Source organism: Patiria miniata, unplaced genomic scaffold, assembly GCF_015706575.1.
Source record: "Patiria miniata isolate m_02_andy unplaced genomic scaffold, ASM1570657v1 HiC_scaffold_20, whole genome shotgun sequence".
NCBI classification, from domain to species: domain Eukaryota; kingdom Metazoa; phylum Echinodermata; class Asteroidea; order Valvatida; family Asterinidae; genus Patiria; species Patiria miniata.
In genome coordinates this window covers 36,945,006-36,969,255 of record NW_024037059.1, presented here as the reverse complement: position 1 = coordinate 36,969,255, position 24,250 = coordinate 36,945,006, and the positions used below count along the sequence as shown (strand labels likewise).

At 43.9% G+C, this 24,250-nt stretch overlaps 1 protein-coding gene across 1 annotated transcript in view; it reads right to left on the bottom strand.

Annotated features, from left to right (window-relative positions):
* Nucleotides 1-24,250, bottom strand: part of LOC119728943 — a 288,712-nt gene that overhangs the window by 99,640 nt on the left and 164,822 nt on the right. The window contains exons 120-146 of the mRNA XM_038201391.1: nucleotides 21,622-21,814; nucleotides 20,691-20,923; nucleotides 20,089-20,322; nucleotides 19,427-19,573; nucleotides 17,475-17,900; nucleotides 16,652-16,972; nucleotides 16,411-16,525; nucleotides 15,670-15,887; nucleotides 14,655-14,972; nucleotides 14,102-14,268; nucleotides 13,416-13,575; nucleotides 12,512-12,731; nucleotides 11,389-11,621; nucleotides 10,318-10,551; nucleotides 9,408-9,554; nucleotides 7,979-8,404; nucleotides 7,393-7,713; nucleotides 6,461-6,575; nucleotides 5,594-5,811; nucleotides 4,917-5,085; nucleotides 4,419-4,567; nucleotides 4,065-4,231; nucleotides 3,199-3,358; nucleotides 2,439-2,658; nucleotides 1,550-1,782; nucleotides 614-847; nucleotides 49-195 (exon numbers count right to left, since the gene is read on the bottom strand). Coding sequence (XP_038057319.1) covers nucleotides 49-195; nucleotides 614-847; nucleotides 1,550-1,782; nucleotides 2,439-2,658; nucleotides 3,199-3,358; nucleotides 4,065-4,231; nucleotides 4,419-4,567; nucleotides 4,917-5,085; nucleotides 5,594-5,811; nucleotides 6,461-6,575; nucleotides 7,393-7,713; nucleotides 7,979-8,404; nucleotides 9,408-9,554; nucleotides 10,318-10,551; nucleotides 11,389-11,621; nucleotides 12,512-12,731; nucleotides 13,416-13,575; nucleotides 14,102-14,268; nucleotides 14,655-14,972; nucleotides 15,670-15,887; nucleotides 16,411-16,525; nucleotides 16,652-16,972; nucleotides 17,475-17,900; nucleotides 19,427-19,573; nucleotides 20,089-20,322; nucleotides 20,691-20,923; nucleotides 21,622-21,814 — 5,925 coding nt within the window. The remainder of the gene's footprint in view (nucleotides 1-48; nucleotides 196-613; nucleotides 848-1,549; nucleotides 1,783-2,438; nucleotides 2,659-3,198; nucleotides 3,359-4,064; nucleotides 4,232-4,418; nucleotides 4,568-4,916; nucleotides 5,086-5,593; nucleotides 5,812-6,460; nucleotides 6,576-7,392; nucleotides 7,714-7,978; nucleotides 8,405-9,407; nucleotides 9,555-10,317; nucleotides 10,552-11,388; nucleotides 11,622-12,511; nucleotides 12,732-13,415; nucleotides 13,576-14,101; nucleotides 14,269-14,654; nucleotides 14,973-15,669; nucleotides 15,888-16,410; nucleotides 16,526-16,651; nucleotides 16,973-17,474; nucleotides 17,901-19,426; nucleotides 19,574-20,088; nucleotides 20,323-20,690; nucleotides 20,924-21,621; nucleotides 21,815-24,250) is intronic.

The following is a 24,250-nucleotide window of genomic DNA, read 5'->3' as shown; positions in this document are numbered from 1 at the left end:
ATAATTAAGTTCAGCTCAACCCAATCTGAGAGGGGTGTGATTGGGTACCTTGTGGTCCTGTTGCTGTGACAGCAGGGGCTGTGACTCCTCACTCAGCGGCTGCTCCGAACCCACACGTCGCTCAGCCTGCGTCACCCACTCCAGCTGGTCTGTCAGCAACTTCATGACGCCGTTCAGCTTGTCCTCAATCTCAACCTTAAATTAAAAAAACATTCCAAATTTGGCCTTCACTTGTTCCGAAAAAAACATGATCTGAACACTTTCTGTGTGACTAAGTTTGCTTAAGAATAATACCAGCGAATGAAAATGCGCAACATATTAAATGTATGGACCTGTTAAGAACAGAAATTTGCTAAATATTGGATGAAGGTCTGAAAGATGCATTTCTTTCTACACTGATACTATTTATCAGTGGGATTCCAAAGTCTGATTTCAGACTAAAGTCTCATAAAAAATAACCTAATGCCTGATAAATTTGGTAAGGCCAGAAAACATTCGCTTAGCCAAAACAGGGTACCAGCCGCAAAGTCATAGGAAAACATTGCCTGTGACTGGTACCTGGCAGGTATTTGCTTAGTAAGAAGATTTGATGAGCAGAAATTGGGGTACGGACCTGCTGGTCTTCCTGGGACTTGAGCGTCTCCATCAGTATCTGGGCTTCCTTCAGCCAGTCGTTGCTCTTGACCGAGACCTGCTCGTAGTTACCCCGCAGGTCGTTGGTCATCACCTTCAGCTTGCTCTGCTGCTCGGGGGACAGTCTGTCCCGGTGGTCACGCAGGAACTGCTCCGCGTTGTGCACCACCTCCAGGATGATGGGACGGTGGTCGGCCACTTCGGTATGTACAGGCTGTTTGAGAAAATTGGTTGGTATTAGACGTTTAAGCAATTAGCGTCTGTAATACATTGCACTATACTTTATTTATTTTCTCTTGACTGCAAAAAAACAACACAGTGCTGGGGCAGAGTTGGACTGTACAGGGAGTAACAGGCAGGGTTTGGGATGGAACAGGGACGAAGGCGTTATTCCACGTATTTCATGATAAAATCTGCAGTGAGTCTGCAAAACCCATATCAGGGGTACAAATTCTTGTTTTACCGATGGCAGTTTCTTGATTTTTTTCTCTTGATATTCTCCACATAAAAAATTGTCAAAATCAATACTGAAATGTGAAAAAAAAATGAAACTTTTTTCAACAATATTTTTAGGTTGTAAGTGCCACCCTTTCAGACATGTTTTCAAATTTTCCAAAATCAAAGCTAAATGTCAAACTTTGATTTAAAATTGATCTAAGTATTGTTCGAGACCAAAATCTTGTGGAGGAACTGATTTTTTGCAGGACCAAAATTTTCCTCCAGACAACTTTTTTTGGGCAAAACCAAACTTTTGATTCAGCTGATCCCAACTACAAACAATAATTCTCTAGTCGATTCTGAGCACGGCACAACGTTCCAAATTTGAGAATGCCCAAAGAACGTTCCCAAATGAGAATAGCATGCTCACCACATGAACAGGCAGCATTTTCCCATCAAAGAAACAATAACAACTCACCTGGTATTTCTCAACTTCCCGGCTGAGCGGCATCAGTTCCTGGCTGGTCGGTCGCGTCTCGGTCAGTCTGACGTCCACTGAGCTGACCCATTCTTGCATGTTCTGGACCGACTCCACCTTGTCGGCCCAGAGACGCACAATGCGCAGGTCTTCCAGCACGTCGGTCAGGCGGCGTTCCAGGTCATCGTAACGACGGTTGATGGTCTCCAGTTCCTTTTCCACTTCTGTGTCCTCTGCATTTGAATAGGGCCAAAGAATGTACTCGTCATATATTTGTCGACACATTTTAAATTTGGGTAGCTAGATTTCTCTGGGAGCTTTCCGTTAATTGGCTGATTAAACCAGTTTGGTATTCCAACTGCAAAAGAGCTTGACAATTTCCCTTTTGGATAACTAATAAATATCACGAAGGACATCAACAAAATGGAACATTTCATTTTGTGTTTTGAATGAAGTCAAAACAATTTTAAGTTGCATTATGTTTTATGCTTCAAATGTGCTACAGCCTCATCGAATTGTACACCACTGTCAATTTCTGTTACTATGACAGACGTTTGCAGACTATGCTACTAATAACTCGAATGCATCTTCTTCTTTTTTGGTCAAATGAAAATTCAGGGAAATAATTTTATCAAGATGGAACGTTTAATCTTTTTGTCCAAGATGGATTCAAAAGTTTCTTAAACAGAAGTTAGTTGTAAACCGAAGTATCTTTAATATGTCTTGAGGTTACTTGCAATGTGTGATGTGTGAAGAAAAACTGAAGCCCCCAAATTAAACAAAAACATCTCTGTTTTTGGCTACGACTACAAAATCACTTCATATGTTAAAAGTATTAAAAAAAGCAAATCCATAGCTGCAGTCGTAGTGAAATCGGACATAAACGTACCTTCCAGGAAGCCTTTGTCTAACTGGTCGGCTGGCTCCTTGGGCCTAGCCTTCTGCGGCTGCCAGTCGGTCTGGAGCTGGGCACCGATCTGTGAGGACCAGTAGTGGCGTCGGGCGTCCACGGGGCCCATCACCTCTCGGATCAGGTTGTCCAGGGCCGCGCCGACCTTGTTGACCTCCACGATCTTGGGCCGGTAGTCTGTGATCTCTCGCTGTAGGGGCTGCATTGGAAAAGCATTGGAAGGAAACCGGTTACTCCGGGAACCGTTGACTCAACAGTTCATGAATTACGATCAGCAGGTCAGGGGTTCACATCCAGCTGCTGGCAATAGGTTGTGTCCTTAGGCAAGCCACTTCACCGCAACTTGCCTCTCTCCACCCAGGAGTATAAATGGGTACCGGTGTAGCGTGAATTTAGGACTCTGTAAAATACGGACTCATTGGTAGTATTGCGCATGCCCAAGTGAAGATAATTAGGAGAGTGACCCTGAGGAGGGTTTAACCAATAATATGGTAAAAGGAGTCTGATTTTCATGGGAGTCTGATTTTCATAGGGGTGTGATTTTCATATGACACAGGCATCAGCTGGGGAGTAACCTGCGATGGACTTGCATCCCATCCAGGGGGAATAGAAATGTTCCCTGTCCTTTCATGGCAAAGAAACCGGAGACAAACGCCGGCCTGATGGGCCATATCGTCTCATGACAGCCAATTTTTTTAAAACTCAGAACTGAGCTAGGAGAGCTCAAACACCAGCTTACCCTGAGCTGTTGAATCTGGAGGTCCACTGCCTTGGCCTCTTGCACCGTCAGGTCTAGCTTGCCTAGCTTGCCCTCCATGCCGTCCAGCCAGAAGTCGGTCTCCTTGGCACGGCTCTCGTAGCGCTTGGTGGCCACCTGGCGGTCCTCAAGCTGCTGAAGTCTACTCAGAAAAAGGAGGATTGCAAAGAGACGAACAAGGTTCAATTTAATCTGAACTCTGTCTTACATCAAATTCTGACTGGTGTTACCGAGTCGTACCAAACCAAAATGTATTCAGAGCTACTCAAGTCGACCCAAATAGAAGTTGCTTCAGACAGGTGACTTTTAAGAACAAAATTTTCCATTGACTGGACTCTGGAATCATTTCAAATGACTGCAATAGTTTATCTTTCATGAAGAGAATTCTGAAATGCCAGTCTGAAATAAGGTATTCATATCTATCATTTTGGTCATAGAGTCTGGCTGTATGTGTACTTGAGAGCTCGTTCAATGATACTAAAAGGGAGACAATCAACTTTCACATGAGTTCAGGTTTCTAGTCAGATTTATATCAGCCTTTCTTTTCACATGTAACAATATACAATGAAACATACTCACTGTTCATCATTTGTGCAATGGTGAAAAACGAGCTATATGATTAGAACGACATATGTGATTAGAATTTGAGTGCCATGACCACCTTGTGCCCATGCTCGAGTGCCTTCCTCTGTAAAGATGCTTCAGGACTGTGCTTCTTCTGATCAAAATTTACCATGTATATTTCAGACCATGTATTGATGAAGCATTGCAGTGAGTGGGCCGTACAGCATCAGGAATTTGAATCCCTTGCCCAGACTAGGTTTGAGATAGGAAAAGCTTTGACATACCGTTTGGCCAACACATCGTCCAGGGACTGCCAATTCTGGTCCAGGTTGGTCAGGACGGCCGTGACGAAGGAGGTGTCGCCGGCCTTGGGGTGGTGCATCAGCTGCTCTCCAATGTCATGGATGGTGTGGTACTCTGGGCGGTGGCTCTCAACGTCCTGGTTGATGAACTGTGGACGGTCAAGGCAATCACAAAACGGGCTATAAAGTTTGACTGACTTACACTTGTTTAAGATCGGTGTTCCAGAGTCATGCAAAACCTAAAAGTATTTACAGGGTTCCTAACACTTTAAGACAACAAAATACCCTGAGAAATAAATCCAGGATAAAATTGATACAAGTTTGAAGAATCCTCACCTGTAGTGTTTCTTCCAGCTCTGGGATCTCCTTGCGGTTGAAGTCGGCCGACTCCAGCTCCTCCAGCAAGGGTACCAGCCACTCTTCCAGGGTGTCCAGCTGCTTCTCCAAGTCAACCAGGTCGCCTGAGAGTGTCTGCAGCAACTCACCTGGAATGTCAGATACAGAAGAGTTGGAGATGTTTACCAACAGTTTATTTGAGAACGAAATTCATTGCCACAGTAATAAGATGGAATTTGGCTTGCTTTGGCTTGATTTTCAGTTGCTATACCATAACTTAACACCACCTAAAAATGATTGTCTAATTTACACCATAGTTTGTTGTATAAATGCACCATTAAGCCTTACGAAACTTTTGTGAAATGTGTCTTACAAAATAAATTGTGGCGCAAGTGGAGTTACGCCCTGCATAAAGTTTCATGGAATCGGAAGGAAGGTTCCTGGCAAGAATGCATTGGGAGTTACGGTGTTAATAACCCAGAATGCTAACCCTCTTACCATGTGTCTTGAGTGAGGCGGTCAGATCCCCGAACCGTTCCTGGAAGTTGTCCACTTTGTCCTGGTAGATGCCCTTCTCCTCTGGCTTCAGCTGGCGGACCACGTCAGCTGTGGAGCGCAGGACGCGGTCGATGGTCGGACGATGGTTCTCAATGTCCTTCTCCAGAAGCTAAGCAAAAAGACAAAGAAAGATTTAGAAGAGCTTCTTGGAACATCATAAACTGCTTATTTTAAAGAAATTGACTGGAACGGAATTTGAAACCGCGACCTCTGGAATACATTCCGATGCTCTCCCAACTGAGCTATCAAGCCCTAAGTCGGCAGTTCCCCAGTTTGTCAATGTCTTCGTTCAAGGGGCGATAGTCAGAAGCCATAAACCGTATTCAATACTGTCGGATTTGCAGCGCAAGGGCTTGAGAGCAATGTTGTAGTCGAGACCCTGCAAGACAATCACAAGACCATCAAAAGACCAACACAAGACCTCCAGTCTCAGTTCAAGTCACGAGCTATTCAAATGAACTGTGACGAAGGCATTCCTTTGTTATTTTTTATCCACTGTTACTTGTGGCTGGTCTTGTGACTGGTCTTGTGCTAGCCTTGTGTCTGGTCTTGTGATGGTCTTGAGAGGACGGTATGAATTCACTTTGCGTTTGAGCCAAGTATGAGCCAGCCCTAACCCTGTATTCCTGTAGGTTCTCCACCAGCGGCTCCTTCTTGACCACGATGACCGTTCCCTTCTCCATCCTCAGCAGGGCCTTCTCCTTGTCCTCCAGCCACTTCAGCAGGCCGTCCAAGCTCTCCTGGACCGACTGGCAGTCAGCCAGGGCCTTCTGGAGCTGACGCATGCGGTCGGCAATGTCGCCCTCGAGTGCGTCGTACTTCTGCTGAATGCCAGCTGCGATGATTACATGAAAAAAAGAAAGTAGAGTCACTCTCCCCGAACGTTCTTCAACAGACGCCAAAATGTGTCCACATCATGGCATTAAAGGCATAGGATCATTTGCATTTATCCCAAAGGTAACCTGCAGATTTACTATCAAAAAGCTTACTTGGATTAAAGATCGTACTGGTACTAAACAACCCGTGACATTACTCCATTGCTGTCATTTGGAAGAAATCAAGAAATTTGGATGATTTCTGCTGATCACTTAATTGACTGATTTTTGAAATAAAGAGTTCGCATGACAAAATCGGGTTTCGTGATAAAAAGATTTTGCATGTTTTTCACTGTTTTCTCGAAAAGTGTAACATTCACTGAGCTGAAATTTCAACAGGTTACGTTTTGAGCATTCTTCTTTGGATTTTGAGTGGTGTTATTATTGGAAACGAACAAAATACATGAAAAGCAAATGATCCTAAATGCCTTCAATTCACTCTCTCCTTTTAGAGAGAAAAATGTTTAGAAAAAGGATTACAATTAAGAGTATATTTCTTTTAACTATTCTATTCAAATAAATGGATATTTCTAAGGAATTGGCAGTTGACAGAGATATTTCTGTTATTTTTATATTAAAATCTGTTATTTTGGTGAATATTTGTCTTACCCTTGGTTTTGTCGACTGCTTCTTTGGTCTCTGGTTGGACTTCGACAACCTCATTGCCTGTGTCTTTGACTGCCTCCACATCTTTGCCATGGAGGACGACATCGTCATTCAAAGCCTAGCAAAGAAATCGTCAAAATCAATTATTGCAAAAAAGAAACCCTGAAACAGTTTTAAAAAAAAAACAGCAAGGAAAAAATTCCATACTGGACCACCATTCAGACCTCCTGCACAAAGTCTATGGGCAATGACAGAAAAAGTTAGAGTATTAACTAAGAAATTTTGCACTCTTTCAATGGTGTTTCTTCATCAGATTTACAACTTTTGGTACTCTTTAGGTCATATTAGGGAATATGAGTGGTGGCCCAGTATGGAATTTTTTTCCCAGCAATACCATACCAAACAAACTGAAAATTGAGATGTATGAACTTGCTTATAAAAGTCTGATATGACATGTCCAAATTCTTGCATTAAGGCAACTTCAGTGTGGTGAAAGGAAGTGTCGTGTCCATGACAGAGCCACGTAACCATGATATCTAATTATTGATTCAGATCCCAAAACTCCTAGTCTGTAATCTCCTTGACCATAACTAGATGATGGATGTATAAGATTTGAAAAATACATTTTCAGGTCTATTCACTGAGCTCTTAAAAGTTCTGTGAAGGACATTGCATAACGCTGGAATTTCCCATTAGCAATAGGGCCCCAGTCATTAGTACTTGTACCAGTAGTTTTCGAGCCCGTTACAATATCTCTGGCGATATGCAATGAAAAGTACAGTAATTACGTTTGGGGTTTTACCTTGGCTACTGACCATCACCCATATATATCCGATTTTCCCAGTCTACCTGGAGGTGACCGAATGCACTGCCATTCCTCTTTCGTTAATATTGTGATCTGAATAATCAACAAAAATAATAATAATAATGGGTACCTTGAGGTCGTTGATCTGCCTCTGGATGTTGACCTGCTCGGCGGCAATGGGCTCGGCCATTAGTTGGTCCAGATCCACGCGGGTCTCGTCGCACCACCGGTCGGTGCCACGCACGTTGGTCGCAAAGCGCCTGTGCTTGTCCAGCAGCGTGTTCAGCCGGTTGGTGTGGTCGTTGGTCTTCAGCTTCAGGTTGTCGTAGCGGTCGTTGACGACGCCCACATTGTCACGGATGCGGCTGGTCTCTGGGTTCTCCCGGAAGGCGCGCTGCTCATCGCGGGACAGGACGGCCGAGCGGTACTCGCCGAGCTCTTCACGGTAGCCCTGTTGAATAAAGTTGGAAAAAAAGTGCAATTACAACACCTGCAACCGTAAGCAGCAGGTTGTGATCAACAATTTGTGATTTTTTTCACAAGCTCTCAGATGCTACTGACCACACAGTGCTTAAAAAATCTCCCAAGAATGCAAAATTCTATCAAAACTCCAAACATACATTGCTGAATTTTAAAGAATGTTCCTCCTGAACAGAGCAAAGTGTTTGTACTCAAATGTAGCAAGTGTGTTACTTGATTAAAAAGACACTACTTACATTAGCACTGTCCAGGAATTTCTCCCCGGATTTGTTGAGGTACTTCAAGTCGGCGCCATGGTTCACGACATCGTCGGCAAACGTCCGTTGCTCGGCGTACTGCGCTTCCAGCTCCTCCGGGGTGGTGCCCACCTGGCGCTGGGCCGACTCCAAAGCCTGCTCTGCGGATTCCAGCCATGTCTCCATCTCGTCCTTGTCGCCCTCGTAGCGTTTCAGCTCCTCTGTCTGTGAGGACAGCTTGTTCTGCCGGCCGTAGGACTGGCCCAGTGCCTGGTCGTAGCGCGTCTTGAGGTCGTCGGCAAAGTTGCGCAGCTTGAACATGTCCTGGTCCTTGAGCCTGTTGTTGTACTGGTCCAGGAGCTGGTTGGCGGTGTGGATGGATTCCATGACTGGCTGCTGCCGGGCAAGGATGTCTGTATGAAGAGACTGAGGGAAAGACGGAGGATACAACTTATTAACCCTCCTAGTCTTCTGCACTTCAAAAACCCTTTAAGTTTTGCAAAACCCCTTTTTCCCATAGACATAGCACCCACACTTCAAATTCCTTTGAGGCAATCTTCTGTGGAGTATGGATAACACTTCAAGTCCCTGCACCGTGCTAATTTCTGGAGCAGTGACTCGCTGTGTGACACAGTTACTTTAACACTTCATGTACCTTCACTTGAAACTGAACTTGCAGGGTTTTACAGGTTTTTAATATTGCTCTGAATATTGACTTTGACAAATATTCAAATGCGTAACTGGATCCAACAAAATGAGTCTTAAGGACATTTTTCCACGCTTTTGAAATGCATTACAAAGAGCATGCTCTGCTCTCCGTTTCGATATATCACTTTTGACATCTGAAGATATGCAGTCATTATGTGAGTTGGAAATGTTGAAAGTTTCCCATGTTTTCCCTTTTGCAAAGTCTTTTCAAAAGAAATAAAAACTTTACTCAAAAGGAAACTTGGGACTCATTTTGCTATTTTATTGGGTCACCTTTTTCGATTAATTATCAAATATACAACAAAACTTACATATCATAGCTAGCAAATATATTCCGAAAACATGAAACGAAACCAACTTTTAATCCAGACTTGTGTTTTTAAGCAATTTATGATTTCATCTTCATAAAATTATTCCCTTCTACTACTATTTGGGCAACTCCAGCGTTATGAAAGGAAGTGTAATGTCCTTGATGGAGCCAAAGAACCATGATATTTTATAAATGAAACAGAGAATTTATCCAAAACCCCTAGTCTGTAATCTCCTTGACTATAACTAGATGATGGATGCATAAGATTTGAAAAATACATTTTCAGGTTTATTTACTGAGCTCTTAAAAGCCCTGTCACGAACAGAACATAACGCCGGAATTGCCTATTTTGTTATTTCAAAAAATCCCAGCACAATTTACGATGATTTAATTTTTTAAAATTGTCTTTACCTTGTGATCTGTTGTCTGCTTTGTCAGTGGTGGCACCTCTTCGCTCTGCGGCTGCTCAGCTGCCAGCCGCTTCTCTACCTCTGTCACCCAGTCGATCAGCGTGGTCACGGACTGGCTGGAATCATTGTACATCTTACGCAGACGCAGCTGAGGAGAAACGCGGACAGAGGGTTTGTTGAATACATGGGACTGAGCTAACAATCCCGGTCCGAAAAATTAGTTTAAGGGGCCAAGTCACACCAAGAACTTTTTACAGGCAAGTTGAAGGCAACCAAATAAACCTCAGACTAAAGGAACCTTAGGGTGGGAACAATATATAATTTTCTGACAGTATACTGAAACTTCTCAGAAAATAATATGAAAGTAAAGTTTGCCAGTCACTTAGTTTAAGTGGCCAAGTCACATCATGAACCATTTTAAAGGGAAGTTGATGGCAAACAAATAAACCTCAGACTAAAGGAACTTTAGGGTGGGAACAAAATATAAGTTTCTGACAGTATACTGAAACTTCTCAGAAGATAATATGAAATTAAAGTTTGCCAGTCACTTTCTTCTTTACGACTGTATGAACTGATGCCTAGACAATTATTACCCCTGCCATCAGGCCATGACACCAAGACGGAGTTCAGCACAAGTTGATCTCTACCCTTACAGGTACCCACTTATACTCTTGGGTGAACAGGCAATTGTAGTAAAGTGTCTTGCCCAAGAACACAAGTACCAGCACAGGATCCAATAGCAAAAGACTATATGTTGAGCAACCCAACAAAAACTGGACCTACAAAGAGCAGTGTAAGAACCCCTGTAACACAAAAATCCCTGTCCATATCAAAAATTGCCTTTGAGTGGCCCCAGCATTGTGTTTGGACGATATCCAGAAAACAAGAAAGTCTTCCCCCTGTTTCCTTACCTCTTCTTCCAGTTCCTTCTCCAGCCTGTCGATGGTGCGCTGGGTGTCCGTGTTGATCTTGTCGCTGCGGTTGTCCACCTGGTCAAAGTAGGACCGCAGCTCGTCAATCTTGCGCTGCATCTCTTCTTGCTGCTCGGGGGAGAGCCGGCCCCGGTTCTCCTGCAGGAACTGCTCCCCCATGACGATGGTCTCCAGGACGGCTGGCTTGTTGGAGCCGATGCTATCGTGAACATCCTGGGTGAGGAGGGGGAAGAGGGGGAAACAAAATGCAAGGATTACATCCAAGGTTTGTTTTGAAGAAAGTAGCAAACATGAAACATTTCTTTGATACGATCTTTTCCTTTTTTTTTACCCTTCATCACCTTCAAATATAAGATTTACTGTAACATGATGGTGGATTCAGGAATTTTGAGTCACTTCACTACAATTTTCCGGGGGGTGGGGGAGGGGTGTTGTGTTGATGCAGCGTTGTAATTATGTCAGTCACAAGTCAGTGTAGGATGAACAGTGATGACTCATTATTCACACCACAGAAGGAAAACATCTTGCACTCTACATCATCACTTTAACGAAGTTTAGCGACCAAGGTTGGATTCGAGACTGTTAACTCTTATATATATCTGGTACTGTTACTGAACCAACTGTGCTATCTAGCTTGAAATTTCTCTGTTTGGTGAAGTTTGAATTTGAACCCGGAAATAAATTAACTGGGGCAGAACTCAAACCTGGAGTTCTTCTGGAACACCCAAACTGGCATTCAACAAACTGAGATGTCAGCCTGAAGATCAAATTACATGTAGTTCAACCTATAAAGCCAGTTCATCATTTCACAAGAATGCAAGGCAAATGTGACGTCATGAAACAGTCGCTGCAAAATTCGCCGGAGTTGAAATGCGTTCAAGTTTGTAAAATTGCAACTTGAAGACTTACCACAAATTTGCGTCAGCATCGCGCTCAGTGTGAAATTACCTGACTACTGGTCACATGTAAAAGAGAACCTATTAAGCTTCCCTTATGGTTTACTTGATGGATTTTTTTTTCAAAAGCAGGACAGAAAAACTGCAAACCAACCTGGAACTGGGAGTATTCCTTCTTGAGTGGTTCCAGCTCCCTGCTTGTGGGTTTCTTCTTCATCAAGCGGTTGTCCACCGTGGCGCACCAGTCCAGCCGGTCATTCACAAAGCCCAGCCGGTCCAGGAAGAGTCGGGCCAGGTCAATGTCCTCCTCTCGGTCATTGATCTTGACCTTCAGGGCGTCGTAGCGCCGGTTGGTGTCCGACAGCTGACGCTGGATGTCTGAATCCTCTGCGACAAGGCGACAAAAACAATTGATATAATCATGGCCTTTTCCCTACGCTGTGTTTGCGTCTTGGAAGCCAATTTGTAATACACTGGCCAGTCATTACGCTGAGGCAAGGGACGCCATTGCCTTTAAGCCTTCAAGTTTGACACAAGACCACTGAGCAACACAAACGCATCACAAACAACAAGTATGGAGCATACAATGAGAAAGAGGAGGTAAACTTAAGTGGAAGACTGCCATAGCTAAATAGGACGCATCATCACGTATGGGTTGTGCAGGAATCTGTGATTTTTTCTAGGAATATCAACTCTCGATGACTCCTTGTAAAATAACAAAATTCCATGGCTTTCCATGACAGCTTTAAATTCAAGGATTTGTCCATGACTGTGGAACCCTGAAAATGTCATGGGGTGCTGTGGTCCAATGTGGGGTGCTGTGGTCCAATGGTTACGGTGTTCGACTCGTGTGCCGTGGTACGTGGGTTCGAATCCTGACCGTGGGAACATGGTGCTTGTGCTCTTGAGCAAGGCACTTTACCATTATTGCTTCGTCCTTCGGATGGGACGTAAAGCCGTAGGTCCCGAGTGTTGTGTAATGCACGTTAAAGAACCCAGTAACACTTATCGCTAAGAGAAGGGGTTTGCCCCGGTGTTTCTGGCAGTGGCTGCAATATGCGACGCAGCACCTTGTCAACCCTTATAAGGTGCTACATAATGGGTCTCATACTTCTCATAAACTTTATGTACCTTTCTTTAATAATAGACATATCTCCAGCGCCTTGAATACCTAATTGTTGGTAGATACATGCGCTATATAAGACCCCGATATTATTATTACACAGGGATTCGGAAAAGAACATGATAAAAAAAAAACAAGGGCATACAAAACTGACCTGGTGCTTCAGGCTGGATGATGCTCTTGTCCATCCTGTCCTGGATCTCCCTCTGCTCCATCTGCTCCCTGGTCATGCTGCCGCTGAGTTGATTGGACCGGTAGTGGGGCTTGGTGGACAGCGGAGCCTGCAGCTCTCTCAGCAGCACGTCCAGACCGTTGCCCACGCGGTTCAGCTCCTCCACCGCAGGTTGGTAGGTGGCCACCTCCACTTGGAATGGCTGCAAAAACACATGGTCGCAAAGGGTATTAATCAGCCGAAAGATATTGGTAATGAGTCAAAGAAAAGTTTCTGCAATATTGAAATCATCTTTCATCTGCAGATAGCTCAGTTTTGATCCCTAAAACAGATTCCTGTCCATTTAACCTTTACATTTCAAACCATTTGGCTATGAGGATGTCAGATTTCGACAAGATTAAGTTTACGGTGGTGAGGTTATGAAAAGAACTGGGGAAAATCTTATCTGAGGTTTGTTTTAATGCTAAAAATAACTCACCTGGGAGAATATCATTCTGCACTAATATTTATTTTGAACAGTCATTTTAGACTATTTAGATTTTTTTTAAAGGAAAATAATCATTATAATCTATAAAATGGTTGCCTAATTGAGTACCAAAAGACCACGCCAAGTTTAAATACCCACCAGTCAACAAAAACATCAAAAAGATACTCCTTTCTGAATTGCTGTGCCCAAAATAATTCTTGTTCACATCTCGATATGTTGAAAAAAATTACCAAGGATGCTTGAGACTTTCAGGAAAAAAATAACCAAATTCCGCTTTGCGCTGCTCAAATCATTAAGAAATGCAGACCCCTTGCCAAAGTGAACTGTCTAGTGTTCATAACACGGCTCACATTGGGGTCGAAAGGAAAAGTCCCAATTGCAAGTATTTCTCCTCCATACCTTGAGTTGTTTCTCCTGTCTGTCCAGTGTCTTGTTGTCCATGGCCACAGGCTGCAGTTGGCTGAGTTTGCGCTCCATGCCGGTCAGCCAGCCGCTGGTGTCCCGGTAGCCCTCGTTGTACTTGGCCGTCGCTCGCTGCTTCTGCTCCAGCTGGCCCTTCCTGCAGGAGACAGTTTCAGGATGTTTCAGAGATTAGAATTATGATTTTGAGAATTCTACAAAAACTCTTTTCCGAACAGTGTTGTAGTCAAATGAAACAAGTCATTACAAGTCATCCAAAGTCCCACAAATCATCACAAGCCCCCACAAGTCCTCAAAAGTTCACACAAGTCCAAACAAGTCCTCACAAATCCTCATGTCGTCACAAGTTCCTCACAAGCGCCCACAAGTCCCAACATTTTATCACTAGTCCCCACAAGTCATTAGAAGTCATCCAAAGTCCCCACAAGTCATCACAAGCCCTAACAAGTCCTCAAAAGTCCCCACAAGTTCCAACAAGTCCTCACGCCTTCACAAGTCACTCACAAGTGCCCACAAGTCCCAACAAGACATCATAAGTCCACCACAAGTCCTCACAATACCACCCCAAGTCCTCACAATACCACCGCAAGTCCTCACAAGTCCATGACAAAGTCTCACAAGTCCCCACTTTTAACTTTTTTTGGTGGGAGGAGTGTTTTGCTTACCTGAGTTCCAGGAGGTCCGAGAGCGTCTTCCAGTTGGTGTCCACGTTGCTCAGCACAGCGTTGACGTGGCTGGTGTCCTTGGCCTTGGTCTTCTTGACGATGTCCTCGCCAAGTTGGTGGATCAGCTTGTACTGGGGCCGGTGGTTCTCAAACTGGCTGCTGTAGTCCTGTTGAGGATAATGTGTAAGATTTCAGTAAAAAAACAAACTTGTTTGTGGTCTTGCCATGCAATATTAAATGAACCGAACGCTCCAATTGTTCATATTATTGTAGATTTCTTTGAGCGGCCAGACAAAACTCAGTTCTTGCAGAGTAGACTGGTTTCTGACCCTATCAGAATCAATGAGGCAGGGACCAGGAACCAGTCTACTTGCAGGGTGGATCTGTTTGAGCACAAAGACAACCAAAAATAAAAGCTCTTTTCAAAATAGAGAGGGAAAAAAAATAAGTTTTAAAAATTAAGTTAAGAGGTTAAAAATATGTCAGGAGGAAATTTATATCAAGATCATGGACAAAACATTTCTGGAGGAGAAAAAAAAGGCAAGAGACTTACATTGATTTTGCGGCTGAGTTGGTTCATGTCCATCTTCATCAGGTCGCGTCCCTCCAGGGCCTCGATGACGGGCATCTCCCAGTCCTCCAGCTGGTCCACCTCCCGGTCAAAGTCCGTCAGCTTGGACTGCAGCAGGCGCAGCTGGTCCCCGTGCCTGTCGGTTGTGTCCGCCACTTGAGCGTAGCGGTCGTTGATGCTGTCCAGCTTGGACATGACCAGCTTGGCTTCGCTGGGTTTGGAGGTCTCCAGGTACTGGGCGGCGGCCTGCTGGACGGACTCCACGGCCGGCCTGTGGGCCTCGATGTCTGTGTGGATCAACTACGCATGCAAACACAAAAGGAATTATTAACCTATTACTCTCTTCTGCCCAAAACCTGCACCGCCTTGTACTCCTGGTACTGCCCAAAACCACCCTAGCACTCTACGTATTTGTGAATTCATCAGGCAATAAGTACAATGTAATACAATGTACCACAGGTGCTTGTGGGTTAACAATGTTTTTTTAAGAAGGTACCCTGTTCTGGCCATTTTTTATCCAGTTCCAAACATCATATTTTTCCCTTCTAAATCTCAATGTTGGTGTGATGTTTCCTTGCAGGTAATTTGCCACAGAGTCGTAGTTGAGCTACGTGTGACAGATCACAAGTACATCACAAGTCTGTCACAAGTACATCACAAGTGAAAATCCACTGCCAGTCCAAAGTAAGTGATTTGTTTTTGACTTGTGATGTTCTTTTGATGACTTGTGATTGACCTGTGATGTTTACTGATGACTTTGTGATTGAGTCGTGATGTTCTTCTGATGGCTTGTGATTGTCTTGTGATGTTCTTCTGACGACTTGTGATTGTCTTGTGATGTTCTTCAGATGACTTGTGATTGTCTTATTATTTTCTTCTGATGACTTGTGATTGATTTGTGATATTCTTGTGATGACTTGTGACCCATCGCAAGTAACCTGACTACATCACCTCCATAAATTCAGATTAAGAGATATGGTGTGAGTTGTGATCTCACCATGTGCTCCTCAATGTTCTCATGCAGCGGCTCCTTCTTGGCGGCGATGATGGATCCCTTGTCCATCTTGTGGACGTTGCGTTCGGCCTCGTCCAGCCAGCGCAGCAGCAGATCCAGTCGCTCCTGGAGGCTCTGTGACTCGGCCAGGGCTGATTGAAGCTGGGCTAGGCGGGCCCTCAGGCGGGCCAGCAGGTCCTCATAGCGGTCTGTAAGATCCACTTTTGGAGCAAGGGTTTCAAAAACAGAGAACATGAATTTGACTCATCAATTTGCAAGAACTGCACTGCTCAGCCCTCAAAGATGTAATTTGAAAGTTGAACAAAGAAATTGACTGGAGCAGGATTTAAACCCATGACCTCTGGAACGTTGGGGAAATCGCCAACATGGGGTTGGATAGTTCAGTTGGTAGAGCACAGCAATCCAATCCGGAGGTCGCAGGTTCAAACCCAGTTCCAGTCAATTTCTTTGTGCAACTTATAAATTGTTATAATGCACCTAGTCAGTTTCCCTTTGCGGTTTATTCACAGTTTTTAGTTGAATAGCAATTTACAGAAAAGTGACCCTTTTAGAGTTCTTCCAAAATGATACCATTTCAGGCAGAATAATTTCACAGGGCAATTGATACCAGTTCTAACTTCACTTTCAACGAGGTTTCTGTCATTGAATGGATAGGTACTTATCCATGTAATTGCACATGATCCTACTCAGCTTTGAATTGGTGTAATTTAATGAGCCCTGTACCTGTTGTTTCGTTGACTTGTGGCTTGGTTTCTGGTTGGGTGTCAGTCAGGTCGGCGGCTGTGTCTTTGACCTTCTCCAAGTCGCTGGCATGGCCCACGACATCATCAGTGAAATCCTAAACAAAGAATCATCGAATGAGAATTGTTTAGACTCGATCACAACACTTACCCCTCTTTCTATTTACCCTCCCTCCCTCTTTCCCCTCCCCCTTTCCCCTCCCCCTACCGCTGCTACAACTTGCCTGGATGCGGTCAATCTGTTTCTGGATCACGATCGGGTCGGCGCTGATCGGCTCCTGCTCCATCTTCTCCAGCTTGACCTCGGCGTCCGGCAGCCAGGTCGAGAAGACCCCGACGGCCTCGTTGTAGACGCGGTGCTTCTCCACCAGGTCCCGCAGGGTGGCGCCGTGGGCCTGGGCCCGGTTCTTGAGGGTCTCCACGCCCGCGTTGATGGTCGCCGTCTGCTCCCGGACCACGCTGGGCTCCGGGTCTTCTTGGAAGTTGCGGTTGAACTGGCGTGACAGGACGTCTGTGCGGAAGTCCCCTAGCATCTTCCTGTAGCCCTGTTGAGATTGGGTTTGGAAAGTAAACCGGATATAACTGTCTTGTAAGCACAAATTTTGCATCTGGGAGATGTTCATTTCTATTTCCGATGTTATTTTCTTAGCACTGTGTACTCAGTTCTGTCTGAGAACTTGCAAGGCAAAAAGTCACAGGTTTGCTCACGGACAATTAAATGAGAATGTGAATTCTAAATTACAAAAGAAAAACTTATCAATTGAAAATAATTACATGGAGATTTTTTTTTTTTTTTCCATTTACAGCACTTCTTGCAATGTTACTACTGACAATGGTAAAATCACATAATGTTTTTGTTTTTTTTAACATTATTTGCAACTTTGCACCCAAAAGCAATATGCTCAAAAAGTCATAAAAACCTGGGCTGCTCCGAAACAGTGCTTTCCAATCAATTCGAGGACTATGCATAGAAACTTCATGTCTGAATCTCCATGTCCTGTGTTTGGAGAGACAGGAAACCAACTTCAACAGACTTGATCGACCTACCTTGGACTGATCCAGGAATTTCTTGCCACTCATACTGATGAACTTCAGGTCGCCCTTCTGGTCATTCAGGTCTTCCATGAAGACCCGGTGCTCGTCCAGCTGTCCCTTCAGCGTCGGGTAGTCCGTGCCGACGTTGTCGACAAGGTCCTGGAGGATCGACCCGGCCTCCTGGAGCCAGTCCTCGAAGCCGGTCACGTCCGTCTCGAACTTCCCGATGTCCTCCAGGGCCGGGTTGAGCTGGTTCAGGCGGTTGTAGGTCTGGGTCAGGACCACCTCGTAGCGGGACTTGAGGTTGTCGCCACCTTCGGCCAGCTTGGAGGCATTGTCCGGGCTGATGCGGTCACCGTACTGCTTGAGGAAGGCATCCACGTCCTGGACGCACTGGGCGACAGGCTGCTGGTGGGCAGTGATGTCAGCGTGGAGGACCTGTGGTGGGAGTTTAAGAAAAGACAGGTTAAAAGTACTGTATACCTAAACAGAACTGGGGACAATTTCATGTAACTGCCAAGCTCAGATACTTGCTAAGCACAAAAAAATACTTGCTCAGCAAAGAAAGGTCACCAGCCAAAATATCATGGAATGCATTCATGCTTTTGGCCGGTTCCCAGCCAATTTCCAATAAGTATACATATTTGCTGAGCAGTATCTGTTGCTTAGAAACTCTGCTAAATTGGGCACTGGACAACTTGTCACAGAGAAGAAAATTTCGCTTAGCAGGAGAGGCTCCAAGAGGCCGGTTCTACACATGAAAATTGTGCAAACTGGGCTGTATACATCCCTTGACATTGTGGCCTGTAACTGGTTTATTTTTTAAGCGAAAAAAATCAATGCTTAACGAGTAGTAGATATTTTAAATGTTGCCAGCAAATTTAGTGTCAAACATAAAAATATTGAGAACCAGTTACAAGTAATAAACATACAAAGACATTTTAGCCGGTAACCGATTTTTGCTTAGCGAATATTTTCAGAGCTTAGCAGATTGTAATTTGTTTCAAGATAAACTCAACAAATGTTTTGAATGGAGTCCAGCGCCCAGGGCATACTTTCACAACAAAATCAACTTAATCATATTTGATCAGCCTGTTTGGCATTCCAATTTGGCATGTGCACATCACGATTCGAGGATTTTCCTTTTGGGATACACAATTCACCGTATGCATGCCAATTTATTATGAATACAAGTAAAATTAAAGAAATTGTTATGTTTCGAAGTAAGCTCAAAATTTCAAAAGTTCGGAGAGCGAAGTGTTTTTAGGTGTTTAATATGCCCCAACTTTTGTGCGAATGAAGCGTACCATCGTCTTTTTGATTGCATGCAAAATTGCAGAATGCAGATTCAGTTACCACGTCATCATCGATTCGTGTGCGTTTATCCCGAAGCAAAAATCGTTGAATCTCCTTATGCACACGTAGAGTTGGAATACCATTTTGGCTTAGGCCAGCTATCAGATGAACCAGCAAACAGACCGTTCGGGTACCGGGCCCGGTAAGCCAATCCCTTTCAACCCGATCGGTATGAACCCAGAAGCCACCCGGTTACTGAAGCATGACGTCCCGATCAGTTCGAACTGGTGACTCAGGGTTTAAACAATAGGCAACATAGATTGAAGTCTGGCCATTGTTGGAGGATTATAGTATTAGTAAACATCTTATTAGTACACAAAGGCAATGGTATGCGGGATTACCAGCGGCAAACTCTTTGAAGTGCACAGGCATTGTTGCCTACTGGAGGATTAGAGCGTCACAAATTGGTTCCTTTGTGATGAGCCAGAGCATGATGCAGAAGCCTGGTGGAGTTAATCTGGGCCCGATCAGTTACATACAAAGTCCCAATCCCTTCGACATACTAGGTGGGCTCAACCCCAAACGGTCTGGGGAGGGATTCTAATTTGAGGGCTGGCCTTATTCACGGAACACCTATTTTTTGACAAACCTTTTTATATGTTTATTACCTTGTGGTTGTCCAGCTGAGATGCAAGGGGCTTGGACTGCTCTGCTTCAGGCTGCTCGGACCCTAAGGCTTCCTCGGCCTGAGTGATCCAATCCATCAACTCCAGCAAGACCAAGAGCTTCTCCTTCATCAACGCCTCGATGCGTTTCTGCAACACACAGGCAAATTTTAAAACATTTTGATAAATCCGTCATTTTGTAGAATAGATTCTAGCTAATACAAAGATTAGATACTGGCTTTATAACGCTGTAGCCTATTTACGCTTCAGCCTATTTTGAAACACCTTCAATTGTTAGTTTGCTTCTGAACGACCCAATTTAAGATGGAATAATTTCACAGGGCATTTGACACCAAGGTTTCTGTCATTAAATCAGTTAGTACTTTTCTGGGTAGTTGGAAATGATCTAATGTGGCTATATGGGCTCCGTGCGCAAGTACCCCCTCAATGGTAAGAAAGGGAGAGTTGGGGAGACCACTGGGAGAGTCATTTTGAGCGTATTGCCGACGACGCCTGATGCTCACGCGAAGATTCCATGGCTTTGTGCACACTCAGAATAAAATTAGTTGTGCACACCGCGCGTCATACGTGTGTGAACCAGTACGCGCACGCGGTCAAAAAGCGCCCTCTCTTGTTTGCGCAAGGAGCCCACGGTTGGTACTAACCCTCTCTTCTTCTTCTCGTCTCAGTTTCTCCAGCCTGGCCATATCCTCATTCAGCCAGTCCTTGGCGTTCTGGGCAGCATGCTCGTAGTCGACCCGCACCTGGCCCACTTTCTCGTTCAGGACCTCGCGCTGATCCGGGTTGAGCCGCTCGCCGTACTCCCGGTCAAAGTGGCCGGCCTTGCTCAGGGTGTCGCTGATGTCGGGCCGCTTGCTCTCAACGTCGGCGGCTACTTCCTGTAAAGTGGGGTTGGAAGCAAGAAATAGTCACAAACAAAAATAATATTAATAACAAAAGCACTTTTCGCCATCTCCGTTTGCTATTTCCTGGGTTTGCAGAATTGCTAATGTTGCTGGCATCATGACTTTGGGTGTGATCCCTGGCTACATGGCATGTAAGGATTTATGGCTTCTGACTAGCACTCCTTGAACAAGGACATTGACAAATAGGGGAACCACCAACATAGTGCTGGATAGCTCAGTTGGTAGAGCACCGGCACAGCAATCCGAAGGTCTCAGGTGCAAACCCCTCTCCAGTCAATTTCTCTGTTCAACTCTGTCAAATTTAACATTTGCTTTGCGAATATTGGGTCACCAGCCCTTACCTGGAAGAGCATGACCTCCTCGGCCAAAGGTTGGATCTCGGTGGCCGTTGGTCTGGTCTGCTCCAGCTTGGTCTGCACGGCGTTGATCCAGTCCAAGTTGTCTTGGACGTTCATGGTCTCGTCCACGCAGCGGTCAGCGATCTCCAGATCGTCCAGGGAGATTTGTAGGCGCTTACGGAGGGCCTCGTAGCGTCGGTTGACTTCGTCGAGCTCCTGCTGGATCGGGGTCTCACCTTGGATTCAGAGACAGATTGTTGGTGGATTAAAAAAAAAGCAATCAAGTTTGGTCCTCTATTGTTAAATGGAGCGCAAGTCTCAATTTATATCCGGGACGAGTTTCGGACAAGTTGTGGACATTGTAACGTGTATAAGTGTAGGATTCTGAACAACTTCTCTGCAATCTTCCTGCAATGAAATTAAGCAGGTGAGTCAAGCAGTTGCTGATGAAAAATTTCCCGACATGTCTGGAACAGTGCAGAGCTTCTTCCGGACAAAGTGAATGATTTTTGTTTCTACCCGCACCTTATCAAGAACTCGTCCCAGATATGAATTGAGACAGGCCCGAACTGAAAGTAATTTAACATGCAGTAAAAATAAAGTCTGAAACGCGCCAATATGGCCCATCAGGCCAACATTTATCTCTGGTTTCAGTGACATGAAAGAACTGAAAATACTTTTATTACCCTGGATGGGATGCCAGTCCATCGCACGTTACTGCCCAGCTAATGCCGGTACCCATTTATACTCCTGGGTGGAGAGAGGCACCTGGCAGAGTGGAGTGGCTTGCCCAAGGACATAACATATATCTAGCAGCAGCTGGATTCGAACTCCTGTCCCTCTGATCATGTGTCACAAACCCTAACCGCTAGAGGACACTCCCCACTGCAAGGTCTCAAGTTTACATCCCTCGTTACTCCTTTTTCCCCCATACCTCTGAATTCTTCATCAGGTTCGTCCGGGATGCCGGGCACAGCCGGTTCCCCTTGCCCCTGCCGGGTGGAGAAGTAGTGAGGATTGCTGGATACCGGGGATGAGACCTCCTTGATCAGGTGGTCCAGGTCCTTGCCGATGGTGTTGGTGTTAATGATGTTGGGTTCGTAGTCGTCAACTTCTTGAAGCAATGGCTGATGGGTGAAGTCAGTGCGGTAACGTTATTGAAAAGAAACAGAACAGGGCCAAGATTTTGTTGTAGTACTTTTTTTTTAAATTGAGTGGCAGAAAAATGGTTATTTCTTGTTTTATTTGTGTTTTGGTTCTGTTTTAAATGTTACATTCCCAGTTCAGTCTATTGTAAGTCACAATTTACACATAACAAAAATTCAGGTCAAAACATTACCAAAAAAATAAGCTCCATGGAACCATTTGCTTTCGTGCATTTCATTTTTGTTTGAGGCAATAAAATTGCTCAAAACAACCAAATTGTTGAAATTTCAGCTCAGTGCAAACCATACATTTTGAGAAAATGTAAGCATTTTTTTGGCGTCTCGCATCTGGGTTCTATTGCCAATGCACATAAAAATCGGTGCCTGCAGGCACATTTTCTTAAACCACCTTCAATAATTGTTTGCTTTTGAATGGCATCATTTTAGGCGGAATAACTTCACAGGGTATTTGGTACCAGTTCAATCTTCACTTTCAGCAAGGTTTTTGTCATTAAATTGGAAGGTACGTCTCCGGATAATTGCTAGTGATATGTGCCTTTCACTTTCAACCATGCCAATATTTACTAAATGGAATTCTGCCCTCCCCCTTCCATTGTTGCTGAGATAATGACTGCTTAAGAGTACATCCATTTATGTAAAGAAATTCTCCAAAACTTCCATCTTCTATTTTGTTAATCATGCAAGGGTAGTTAATATCCCACATCAAAATGTTACACTTTACAAATGTCATTGGTTAATATACAAATAATGAATGTTTATGAGTACAATGGTAAGAATAATTTCATGAGGTGACAGATGGAATGCTCAATTCCACGAGGCGAATGGAACATCCCATCTGCCACCGAATGAAATTCTTCTTTCCACTTTACGAATGTGAAACATTCATTATCTGTTTTATACAACACCTGAAAAAAATCTTCGTCATCTGATTGGTCAGAGCCACCAATAGTGTGACCGGAACTTCTATTCACCTTGGAATGGAACTTCTATTCACCGTGGAATAGAACTTCTATTCACCGCGGAATAGAACTTCTATTTTTGCGGTGCGGCTAGGCCGTTGGTTGGGACAAATAATTCAATGTCATGTGATCAACAACCTACCAATCAGATGACAGAGATTTATTCAGGTGCTGCATAATTGGTGTTATCCAATGATTAATGAAAACAAACTCATACACACACAAACACAAATTGGTTATGTCATGTTATGTTATCTCTGGAAATGCAAATACACACTAGTTTATACATGTAAGTACAAAATGGGTTTGTTAATGTATTATGCACCATGTGATATGCGAGACTGATAAAAACCTACATATAAAATAACAAAACCAGACTTCGAAATGTAATATCCTCAGTTATTGCAAACTTTCTACCGAACATGTTTATATTTATAATACATATAATGTGATGTGAAGTGTTATATCACAATGAGGACTTTAGTACCAAAATGTTGATGTCACAGGAATGATTGATAACTATGTTAACTACTGTAAACAATGAAAGGGAATTGTTTAAGTATCTGTAATGAAGGGAGATTGAAGGGAAATGGGCCTTAAAATCATATGTGACCCATCACCAAAAAAATAAGCTTAAAGTCGGAAACTGCAATTTGCAGTACAGTAGGTCAAAGCTAACATTTAAAGGGGTGGTCAATTTTTGTTTGGTTTTCAGGTAAACCTCAATCTGTGAGTTCTGTTCAACCTTTCCCCAATTATTTTTGTTCTATCAAATCCTTAACTTATTTTCATCCTGTTTTATTAGTTAATTCATTTTTTTATATGCCATTTTCTCACAAAATACTTTTGCAACTTCATTTAGTTGGAATTCTACACATCTGTTACTGAACTCAGTGCCCCCACATATTATACCATTAGAAAGTTCTTGTTCCACAGAATCCAGAAATGCACATACAATGTATCTGAGTTTTTCAAAAGTCTGACTTTATGCTCATTTTGCGGTGACAAGTCACATATACATGTACCCTTTCAGTATGTTAGTTGTCTGTAACCGATTCCAACGAGCAATCAGGCCAGAAAAAATGACCTGTATCACCAGAAAGTATCACTGCAGTCGGAACCCAAATACAAATCTTTGTGTAACTGCAATGTTAACGAGGGAGTCGTGAGTGGAGTGGGAAAATTACCTGACGTGGGATGGGCGTCTTATGGTTTAAAACAGATGAGAGAAAGAGTTCATTGGGAGAGTGTGAGTATCACATGAAATACGGAGGAATATGTTAAGAGCCTATAATATCGGTGAAGAAACAAATGCTTGCCTGTTTTCCAAAAAAGATTAATGTACAAAACATCACATAGATATTAACACAACCATATCTCAATGTGCTTACGTATTGTCCCACAACCTCAATCCTTGTTTCAAAATGGGTACTGGAAA